Consider the following 11,370-nt stretch of genomic DNA (forward strand, 5'->3'; position numbering starts at 1 on the left):
ACACACACACACACACACACACTTTAAAAGGACAAAGCAATCGCCTCCTCTTCCTGATTTGCCACTACTCCCTCGATGTGTTACACACAAAACACAAGCCCATTTCAACCGATGTCGTCAGTTTTTGTGGAAAAGACAAAAAAAAAAAAAAACACTGGTCATTGTTGACCGGTTACACTACAAACCAGTTATCCACCAAAGAGTGCAACAGAACTGAACTTCAAGTGTGATTTAGTTTTTCACAGAAACAAAATTATACACACTTTATGCTAAATACAGTTATTTATATTTATATAGCTGTCTGACATGTACTGTGGAAAATACCAGATTCCATCAAGTTTTCTACTGAATTTTAATGATGTATAAAGTGTAAAACTAAGTTTCACATTTTATGAAAAGAGTCACAGCACAAATCAAAGCAATTTCATCTAAATTGACTAAAATACTAAGCAGGCTGTTATTAAAACATTGGAAACAATCTTGTATGGAAAAAAATGTTAGACCCATTATATAAAATAAAAATCCCTTGAATTCGGTTCTTTATTCTAAACAACAAAATGTTTAACAGGAAAATAGGGGGCTGAGATCTACGGCAGGACCGGACACCAAGGTATGTCATGTGATTAAAAAAATACAATGTTTCATACAAAGACAGCAGTAACTTCCCACATTATTTCTAAACAAAAACTGTAAAAATCAGACATAAATTCAAAGCTAAGACATTTTAGATAATCTATGGATGTACTGTATGTATTCATTTATAATACTAGACATTTAACCCTACAAGTTATCCAAAAAGTAGGGGGGGTAGTATTATATACAGGTTATTGATGATTAGATTTTTTAATGCTTTTTAAGCTCAAAAATTATGATCGTCTTATACTTGAGAGTTGAGATCGTATTATACATGAATAAATACGGTCATTAACATGTATGACACGTTGGGACACTGTTTCAATATGATTTAATTTAAAATCTTAAAAAATGCCCTTAAAAGCTGACCCCAGCTCACACAAAGAAGGCCTTGCTGCAGTCTATAGGCGCTAACCCTCTTTTACATTTTATGCTTAGTTTCCCCCTGCTTCTTCCTGACCCACTTCCTCAATCCCCAAAGCCATTGGAAGGCAGGCAAAACACTTCTGAAGGCATCATACTGCTGCACAGCAAGCAGAGGTTGATGTGTATGGAGTGACTCACAAATCCAACACAGCTGAGCTACTGACCCCAGGATGCCCATCAACCTTCACCTCTCTTGACATCCACAGCGAAAGAACCACTCAGGAATCACATTGACTCTTAACTGAATCACATTGACACTCAACGAGGGTTGAGCAACCTGCTTCTCCACAGGAACCATATATGTACGTTGTTACAAATCAAAACACCCCATTGTCATAACCAAGCAAAACCATGTCAGAGATCAAACTGAGGGATTACACAGAGAGCTACGTGGACCCAAATCCACTTTGATGGGAATTTAAAAAGCCTGTGGCATGAATTTGCTAAAACAAATAAATAAAAAATAGAAGAAAGCATCTTAGTATTTAAGAAATTGCACATAATACAAATTATTCTACCCATTTTGTCACATAACTGAATTTTTTTATTTCAAACTAGGCCAAAGTGAAAGAGGAAGTCACTACAAAAGGAGAAGTCCCTTGTCTTTGCGAATCAAAACATTATTTGGACTCTGACTCTTCTTTGTCCCTCTCTAATAAAGACATAAAACAAAATCTAAAAAATAAAATAAGGTGTTGCTAGTCATAGTAGCAATGCTATTTACATGCAGGCATTCCTCTGTCATCACTTCCTGTTACTACATGCAAACATATCCAACTTAGTGATTTTGTCTTATTATTATTTTAAATGGGATATGAAGGTTCCCTTTCCAATAATGCATTTACATTCATCACAAAAACTGGATGTTCAAGGAAGGACACACAAGAAAAATGTGGTCAATTTAAAACCATGCAAAAACAACCCTCTCTTTTAAAAGTTTTAGCTACCCAAATTCAAAATAATTATTGATTGGTCACACTTTTAATAAGTTGTAATGCGAAGTAAAATCAAAATTACGGTAGGCCACATAAATACACTTTTAACATGTGTCTTACTTTTTTTTTTTTGGCTATGAAAGAGCAGTTATTACACAGTAATAAATGCCCTACATGTATAATAACGAATCCATTAAACATTTCTCTGGTCTGCCTTCAATGAGCACAACTAACAGATTAGAGTGGTCTTCTACCACGTGTTGTAAGTGAAGTGAGCAGAGGCTGCACCGTGCAGCTGGAGATGTGCTTCATGAAAGGGGCAGCCTCCAGTGGACTGCTACGACCCCCTTTCTCTTCCACACCACTGACTGTGTGTTAGTGGGTCAAATCTGAACCACGCATCTGGGTGAAGATACTCTCTGAGGATTTTCGACTTCATTCAAACGGTATGTGGAAAAAAAAAACGTGGAGTTCATTGGACATTTTTGTGTGTGGAAGCTATTGTTCAGTTCGAAGAGAATGCCAGGGGCCAGGGCGCGGTTTGTGCTGACTGCACCTCCGTCTGTGTGCGTGCGGATCTGTCGGAGATAAGTTTTCCTGCCGCACTACGGTTAGCCACCCCACCCCGTTCAATAACGTACAACAACCCATTTTCACCTCCTTCACATGAAAAAGAAGAAAAAGGTTGGTATGAAAACTGAAAATCCTTTGTTTTATAATTAAACTTCTTGCCGTTGTCAGTCAAGTGTCGACGAAAGCTAATGCTAGCTAAGAAACAATTCAGAGTATCCTGATTCATTTTAGCTAACGCGTGCACTTTCCTGTCTGGACTGCTGCGGTTAAGTGGGGTAAGGGAAGAACTGATGTAAGCTTAAAACACACAAAGRCAACTCTAAATAGTCAAAATAATCAGAGACCTACCTTCAAGTTGGAAAATTAAAGTATTCCTGAAAGCTGAATGACAGAAGGAAATCAAACGCGTATCCCAAATTATTCCTCCCTCTGTTGGAGCTGCCGCTGACAGTCTGTTCTTTCTGTTCTTTCCCCTCTCTTCCACAAGCCCCGCCCCGTGAATTTTTCCACGAGCCATGCTTGGCTCGTCCTTCTTTGACAGACAGGTTCAGCAGCAAATCAGAGGGATGCTGTGGATAAAGGGCTCCGAGTTCACTGTTCGTTTCTTCAGGCTCCCTGTTACAGTAAATTACCTTTAATCGGTCTCGTTATAACACCATAATCGTTTATGGTAGCCTACATAGAACGATTCCTTTTTTCTTGTTCAAGTAATAATCTGGCTGATAATCAATGATTAAATTAGTTAAGTATTCCATTTGCCAGTTAATTAACTAGCTAATTGAATTTACAACATTGTACCAAAGTTTTAAACTATTGTTGTGTATTATAACTTGCATCCAAGTAGACAAACCTGTAAAAAAGATTTTGGAGAAATGAAGGTATGCAAAAAAATTAAAAATTAAAAAAAAATTATAGCAGTCGAACTCTGCAATCTTTGGTATTTTTAATGTCTAACCTGTCTCTCAACCTGTCCAAAACAAATTGGTTGCTTGTAACAAAGTACATAAATATCCAATTTAAAAAAAAGATTTCTATTTGTTATGCATAAACACAGCACTGCTTCATTCCTCCAGTTAATAGGCTTTTTTTATGGCTGAATAATTCAAAATGTCCAGAGTTAGGTGCTTTAAAATGTAAAATACTATGAACATGATCAGGTACTTGACATAAAATATGTGGATGAGGACCCARAATTTAAGGAAATGCTGACAAACTGAAAGCCTGAAGAACTATTGATTAAATGAATACAAGAACATCTGGATTCTTGAAAGGAAATTATAACTTAAGAGTTTTGCACAATTCTGTGCATTGGACTGCACAAAGAATTGATGCATTTATGCAACTATGTGTGGATATAAAAAATAAACAGTGTTTACCACAATTGAAATTTAGCTTGGGGTAAAAAAAGCCTGTATGTGTTGACCATAAATAGTAACTACAATTGCAATTTGTGAGTCCTGATGGAGTAAATTTACAAATATCTACATTTAAATTTTCCTTGGTGAATCCAAGACAACCACAAGATGGCGCTATTCTGCAAATCCTCTGGAAAGCAGACCACTCGGGAGCAGCTGCAGCTCATCATCCAATCTGTTTCAGTAACAATTGTCACAAAAATAATTTACAAGCTATTTTTTTCTTTTCTTTTGAATGCCTTCTGTTCTCAATGAAAGATCTACCTAAAAAAAAAAAACCTTAATACTTACAGAACTGTAACAAAGTTTAAGCACTTTGTTGTCAACGACCCAAGAGCCTAAAAAAACTGTTTACTGAGCAATAAATCTCTGAAAATGATGGTTTAGCCCCACTGAGTCCTGATCTTAACATGATCAGAACAAACAGTGATGCAAAAACAACTGAGCAGCTTAAATGTGAAAAGTTTTCTGAAAAGAATAAAACCATTATACCCGTTTTAACAATTCAAATACGAACTAGGCCCGAGTGTCCTTCTTACCCCTTCTCACAGATGGTTTCCTCTCTATTGCCTTTTCAGCAGRCTTGAGAGGCGAATCAAACGCTGCCTTCATCTGGGCCACCTTCACAGACTGACCCTGCTCCTCACACTTGACCTCTGCTGGTTTGGGCCGGTCGTGGTGCTGCAGCTTTTCGTGCAGCTGAATCGTCTCCTTTATGAGCTCGGAAACGGGCCTGGATTTTGGAGTKCCCTCAGATTTGTCTCTCAGTGCAACGCTGCCATCGCTCTCCTTGCGGGGGTTTTTCTTGCTTTGGCTTGGCGGTGTGTTCTCTGAGTTCAGCTCCTGCTTCATGCTGCCTGAGACCTGGTGGCTCCCCTGTGTGAGAACTRCACCAGCATCCCCAGCTGGTGCAGCAGTGTCATCACAGCCCTCCTTCAACACCTGTCCGCTTCCCGATTTGTGATCCGCCCTGTCTGAGCCAGTGGTTTGGCTTTTGATGTCAGACTCCTCAGGGGGAATCTGGGACGACCCTCCGGTTTGCCCGTGGCTTTTTGCAGGCAGCAGCTCAGCGTGAGACTCTGAATGGAGCGCAGATTCCTTGAAGATCACGCCGCTTACCTCACATGATGTTCTTTCATGTGGAACAGCCGATGGTGAGTTGTTTAAAGGCAAACTTTGAGAAGGTTTTAGGCGTCTCTTCACCTCCACATTCACTAAAGCGTCTGTTGCTTTGACGCCCTCCTCACCTCTTGAGGAATGGGGTTTTKTGAGTGAGCTTTCAGACACATCATTCACTGCAGGCTGAAAACAAAGTGAATCTGAGGTTAACTTCTGAGCAGAGGCCGTCTCTTTAATTTCCTGTTCCAAAGTTTGAGAACCTCTGTCTTTTACTTGAGTTTCTGTAACCAGCTTCTTGTCGTTTCCAGACTGATCATTCTGGTTTGCTGCTGAGAATCTGCCGTCTCTCTCGGGAACATACGAGGCATCCTGAACTTCTTTGATTTTAAACAAAGACGGGGTCGCCTCCGTTTTGTTTCTCTTTAGTAGCTTCTCCAAAATGGAGCTGGGCTCGATGAGCAAGCCAGTGTTTGATGCTGGATCTGAGGGCATGACTTCGTTTGTTTCAGCGGAGGCCGTCTGTGGATGCTGCCCATCCGCCTCCCTCAGATCATCTGCATCAGCGACTTCTGGTTTCTCGTTCGAAACAGACTTTCCCACATCTTTTAGCGTTTCTTCTGTTTTGCTCTCAGTTTTCTCTCTTGAAGTTCTGCACTGAATGGAAGCACTTATGTCTAATAAAGACTCCTTCTTTGGGTTGTTTTCTAAAGGATGTGGAGGTGGCTGTTCCTTCCTTTCACTCACGCAGCCTTCTGTTCCTTCGTTCGGCTTTATATCCTGCTTCTGGGCTTCATTCAGAGCTGGAACAGGCAGCGGCTCGCTTCCTGTTTGAGCTCCGTGTGTGTTGCTCCTCAGCATCCCAGACTCCTGGTCAGAGCCGTCCAAGAAGCTTTCGTCTTTTTGTGGGACGGTGTCCTCAGCGTGATGCTCCATCTTGGTTTCTGAAGGTGCTTGCAGGTGCTCCACCGCTTTTCTTGGGCTTGTGTTGATTTGGTCAAACAGTTTCTGTGTTCTTTCCAGCCTCTCCGCTCCTGAGCTGCCTCTGTGATCGTTGTCCGCTCCATGTGAAATGCTCCTGCCCTCCTCCTCTGCGGCCCCTCCCTGTCTCACCTCCCTTGCAGCGAAACGACTCTCCCACACTTGTTTGTGCCTCTCACTAGAACTTGTTGTCGGTCCAGTGCTGGATCTTTGCTTCCGATGCAGAGTATCTTGATCTCCCGACTCTTCCGTGACCTCCTCTTCAAATTCTCCTTCTGTGACCTCACGGCCGTCCACTTCTCCAAAGTCATGACAKGGCTTCGACTCCTCCGACCCTTCCTCCAGGGTCTGTTCTTCCACCTCCACTTTGTCCTGGGTCTGTCCCATTGTGCTCTGCAGAGAAAAAAAAAGACATGATATTGATGAAGAAGACCTTTCTGTGTGCTCTCACCTCTTAAAAAAATCAGCTAAAACTGCAACTAAAGTAAGCAGACACCTGGGATTAACCTCAGTTGTTGTTTTTTTGGAGGGGGGTGTTTTGGGAAGCAATCYGGTCGCACGCTTCAAACAGGTCGTCACACAAGAGTTACTTTCAAGGAGGCGGTGAAATGGACTTTCTTGTGACTTCAGCAGCTACAGTACGCTCTCTGTCTGCCTGTTATTCATGCACTTACAACATCCACACTTGCTCCGCTTTAGGTCATAATACAGTCACAAGACCCGGACGCAATACCTCTTCAATTTTTAATCCTTTCTTTTGGACTAATGTCAGCAGAATCCCCACATTTTTGCCTCATCGACTGATTAATTCTCCCATCTAATAATACTATTTCACAAACGCTCGTGTCAGTTTGTCAAAACGTCTGAAACTTTTTCGCTTTATAAAAGGTCGGGTTATTTCCCTGTGATGATTTTCCTACTGATACGACTTCATGTGACCTGTTCTGGAACATTACCCTGAGCTGTTGCTGCAAATGATGTAAAACTGGTGGAGACAGCTGCATATAAAACACACCCCCTCAGCAGCAGCAGGAAGAGGAGGAATGAGGTCGAAACTGCAGGATCATGCTGCAGAGAGACCAACTTTTCCATGACATTGTCTAATTTGCTAAATGAGTCTTCCCCTCACAAAACCACAGCAGTAAGCAGAGTAAATGTCCTGGGTACAATGAACAATGACCTGAACCATGAGTTTTTCTTTCTCCTCTGTGTCTGTGTGACAACATATGACTGCTCTTGTCTGGTTATTAAGCCTGCACACCAGCCAGACACATGGGAGGGAACGTTGTCGCACTATGAAGGAGGCAAAGCTGTGAGAAATAAAGTGAAAATAAATATATATGACAAATGATTGCAAATAAAGATGTGAAAGAGGATCGGTGAATCTAGTTGGTTTTCTTCAGATCAGGTAAAAGTCACAAGCGGAGCGTTTGGATCCACCTTCCCTGACCTTATGAAGAACCTCTTCCCTAAAGGCAACTCTTCCTCGGCAACAACCGCTTCATTATTTTTGCCTCAGACTCCTCGGACCGATCATTTGATCACCATGTGCTCAGCTGGCCCAACATGCTCAGACATACAGGAATTCAAAGGCAATGAACCACACATTTCTCACAAATTAAAGTTTCCAAATGCATTCCTCATTTTTCTCTCCTCCCTCCTCTATCAGCTGTGATAAGACAAAAACAACAAAGTAGCACAGGCCTGGTTAATGACAGCTCACTGCTCCTGATATAACGCTGAAGTCTCATCATATGTGGCAGCTGACACTTACCAGTGAGGCGTTGTAGCCAAGTGGACCGCTCAGGACTGACAGAGTGCTCTTTGTTGGTTGTTTGGGGATGATCAGTCCTCCCTCAAATGCATCAGGAGCCTTATATTACATCCATGTGATGTCACAGCACATTTGACTAATACAATCAGGAAAAACTTAGTCTTGTAGTAAAACTTATTGCTGTCGTTTAAAGTCTTGGAGGAGCTCTGCATGATTTTTTTTAATAGTTGGTTTGTGTGGGTCAAAGTAAACAGGGATGTGAGTTATGAGTTGAAATTGTATTAAAAGTGCATTTTCAGAAAATGTTAATTATTAAAAAGATATGGTGGATGACTCACTGCAAAACTGGAAAAAAAATGTATGCCATATACAGTATTCTAAAATACATAATTTACTTACTCAAATCCTATTTTCATTCAATATTTTATTTAGAAAGCTGTTTTCTTTATTTTTTTAATTCAGTCTTATTTTCTTTTCTGAGGGTTTTTCAGAAGTTTTGAACCTTCTTCCTGGAAAAATTTAGTTGCATTTCAACAAGTTTTAAACTCTACATACACAAACATCTGGTTGTGCAGGCAGAAAGGGGAGAAGGTCACAGATCCTAAAGTCTATTAACTAACTAAAAGTGTTCAGTTTCCAACCAGACACCACACAGAGCTCCAACATGAATCTACTAAATGAGGCACAGCTGTGAGGGAAGCAACACTCCAAATGTGAGACAGGAAATAAAACAGGAAGAACTGTTTTTTCAAAGTAAAACACTAAATGAATGAAGTAACACAAAACAAGAAACAGGCAAGATGAAACCAAGACAAAAGTCCACACAACTAACAACACAAACCATGACCTGTTTTATTGTTGTTTATATTAAATAGTTTCTGAACGATTTCATATTCAGATGCCAGATAAATGCTTATAGCATTTATGGTTTTATTRATGATTTTGTTCAATCTGCTTATTTATTGGGAAATTTGTTTTCCTGTTTAATTTCTTCTGCATGTTGTATTTGCAATCAAACCACTTAATTTTATTATACGATTTATCATAATGTTCAGCTTGATGGGGATTCGTGTGCTGTATTTGAATACTTTTTGAATTATTTAACTTTACCTAAAATGTCTTCATACAGTAGAAACGCATTACTGTCTCTTGAGTTCCTTAAAAACATTCTTAAATCAAATCAAATAAATTTAGCTTGAAGCTACTGTTTTGCTAAATGTAGCTTTGAGCTTTTGTTCTAATTTATTTATTACTTTTTAGCTGTTTTTTCTATTAGCTACAGTTTTGCTAATAAGCTTTTCTGTAGTTTTGCTGATTGAAAGGTTTTAGCTACTTTTTGCTTGTTTTTAAGCAATAGTTTAGTTAATTTTAGCTTTTATGTGTTTTTGCTATTTTAAAGTTTTAACTAACATTTTTTTATTTTAGCTCTTAGCTATTTATTCACTGATTAAAGCTTTTAGCAACTTTTTATTTTTGCTAATTTTAAATATTTGCAAGTTTTGCTTATTTTAGCTTTTTAGTTTTGTTGATTTTAGCTTTTAATTATAGTGTTGTTGATTTTAGTTTTATACTTGTGTTGACTCAGTTCATCAGTCCATCATCACTCAGACTAATTTTTTATGAAAGATTCAGCTCTTAAGTTGATCTTGTTTGTGTCGTGACTGATTTAATGCTGTTTTAAATCGCTGTCTCTCAGCAATTAAATAAAAAAAATAAATAAAATTCAAAAATTCAAGAGCATACTGTTCTGATTGAGTAGTTTAAAACAAACATATGTTTGTTCTGAAACTGTAATTTAGATTCATTTTAAGTATCACTGCAGCTCACCTATAAAGAAGGTTAAACATCTAAATAAAAAAAACCTCACACTATTTCTTTTGTTTCTCAGTCTCTATAGTAACGACCTAAACAGGATAAGTCGTCAGATAATAAAAGAGAAGTGGAGGTACGGGAGCCAAGAATTCAGCAGCAGAGGAAGAAGAGGTTCTGGTCCACACCCACCGGCTGCAGGCTTCTGTGTGAACACAACGGCTGCTGTTTCAATGAAAACAAATAGACAAATTAATAAGACTCTAATTTAGGAAACCTGTTGCTTGAAAGCTGACACCACGATGTTGCTGAGTTTAAAATTATTTTTTCAAATTCATATCCAGCCTGACCGATCTGTGAATGTTCAACATGGTTTAGACCTAAACATTAAATAACTTTACTGTCACTTCAGGTCCTCACACCACATCCTGTCCTACACACATACACACAAACATGTTTTTATATCTTTGTGGGGCCCGTCCATTGACTTCCATTCATTTTTTGGTAATTTTATATCCTAACCCTGACCACCAACCCTAAGGCTAACCTCACAGGTACCTCCTGACCATAAAACTAACCTAAACTCAATTCACACCTTGGTCCTAAACCTAACCCCCACRCCCAAAATCTGCCTCCGAAGTTGTGGGGCCCAAGGAGCACCCGGTCCCCATGAGGCTGCATTTTCCTTAAAACTGGGCCCCACGATGTAGGAAAAACAAGGCCACACACACACACACACACACACACACACACACACACACACACACACACACACACACACACACACACACACACACACACACACACACACAAGCTGGGAGGAGCATCTGAGTATAACTTAGGTAATTCACTGATGTCATCCAAACAGCAACAGAATGCCAAATGTTATATAACCTGGCTGTTAGAAAATGTTTTTTCTGCCAAAGTAAAGGAGGGCATGATGATGTAACTTCAGGGTACACACTTCATTACCGTCTACTGTACATATATTTTAGGCTCACTTAAAAATCTGTTATTTTCCCCCAGCCAGAAAGGATTTTTGTTGATAATACCAGTATGAGGATCCACAATTAAATTCTGTAAAAGAAATGTTTATTTCCATATTTAACACGTACAGTACATCTTTATTTACCAACATAAAAAGTGCATTATGCGTTCAAACTACAGCATTGTACAGTACAAAAACTACTGCATATTTAAATTGAAAAAAAAAAAAGGTTACAAACTGAAGTAACCTATTGTGAACGAAAGCTTTGACACTCATTGATGATATGAGCAGAAAAGCTTATCGAGACTCCTCTGAGTCTCTTTCATTACTCCAAAAGGTGCAAAAAGAGGTGACAGCATTTCAATATGTACGCGATTGACAAAATGATTCACTTTTTTTTTTTTTACAGCTTCAAGGTTGTGTCCAATTTGATAAGATGCCAAATATAACTTTGGTCTTCCACRTTTAAAAAAAAAAAAGCACAATTGTGTTCAAAACATTGGCAGCACTTAAAAATTAATTTAAGTCAAAGAGCATTTAAAAGTCATGTTTATGTTGTGTCTAGAATTCAGGATTTCAAGCCGTGCAGCACAACTTCTCACGCTGCTCTCCCAAAAATATTTTACAAAGTAGGTGATGAGGTTCATAACATTACTATAATGTTAGTTTGGAAGATAGCTCGCTCGTACCGATATTTACGCAATAATAATAAAAACAAAA

The 11,370-nt window shown here is 39.1% G+C and overlaps 1 protein-coding gene across 2 annotated transcripts in view; it reads right to left on the minus strand.

Moving 5' to 3' along the window:
- The window catches only part of LOC106521686 (coronin-1C), a 32,857-nt gene extending 24,802 nt beyond the window's left edge, over positions 1 to 8,055 (minus strand). Inside the window, exons 1-2 of one of the 2 annotated variants that reach the window (XM_014014350.1) lie at positions 7,854 to 8,055; positions 4,522 to 6,472 (exon numbers count right to left, since the gene is read on the minus strand). In XM_014014350.1, coding sequence (XP_013869804.1) covers positions 4,522 to 6,466 — 1,945 coding nt within the window. In that variant the 5' untranslated portion in view covers positions 6,467 to 6,472; positions 7,854 to 8,055. Of the gene's footprint in view, positions 1 to 2,915; positions 3,100 to 4,521; positions 6,473 to 7,853 lie in introns of those variants that run through there. The other variant, XM_014014351.1, reaches the window with a different exon arrangement.
- Between the last annotated feature and the right edge of the window lie 3,315 nt (positions 8,056 to 11,370).

This window comes from Austrofundulus limnaeus, unplaced genomic scaffold (assembly GCF_001266775.1).
Source record: "Austrofundulus limnaeus strain Quisiro unplaced genomic scaffold, Austrofundulus_limnaeus-1.0 Scaffold114, whole genome shotgun sequence".
Taxonomy (NCBI): Eukaryota; Metazoa; Chordata; class Actinopteri; order Cyprinodontiformes; family Rivulidae; genus Austrofundulus; species Austrofundulus limnaeus.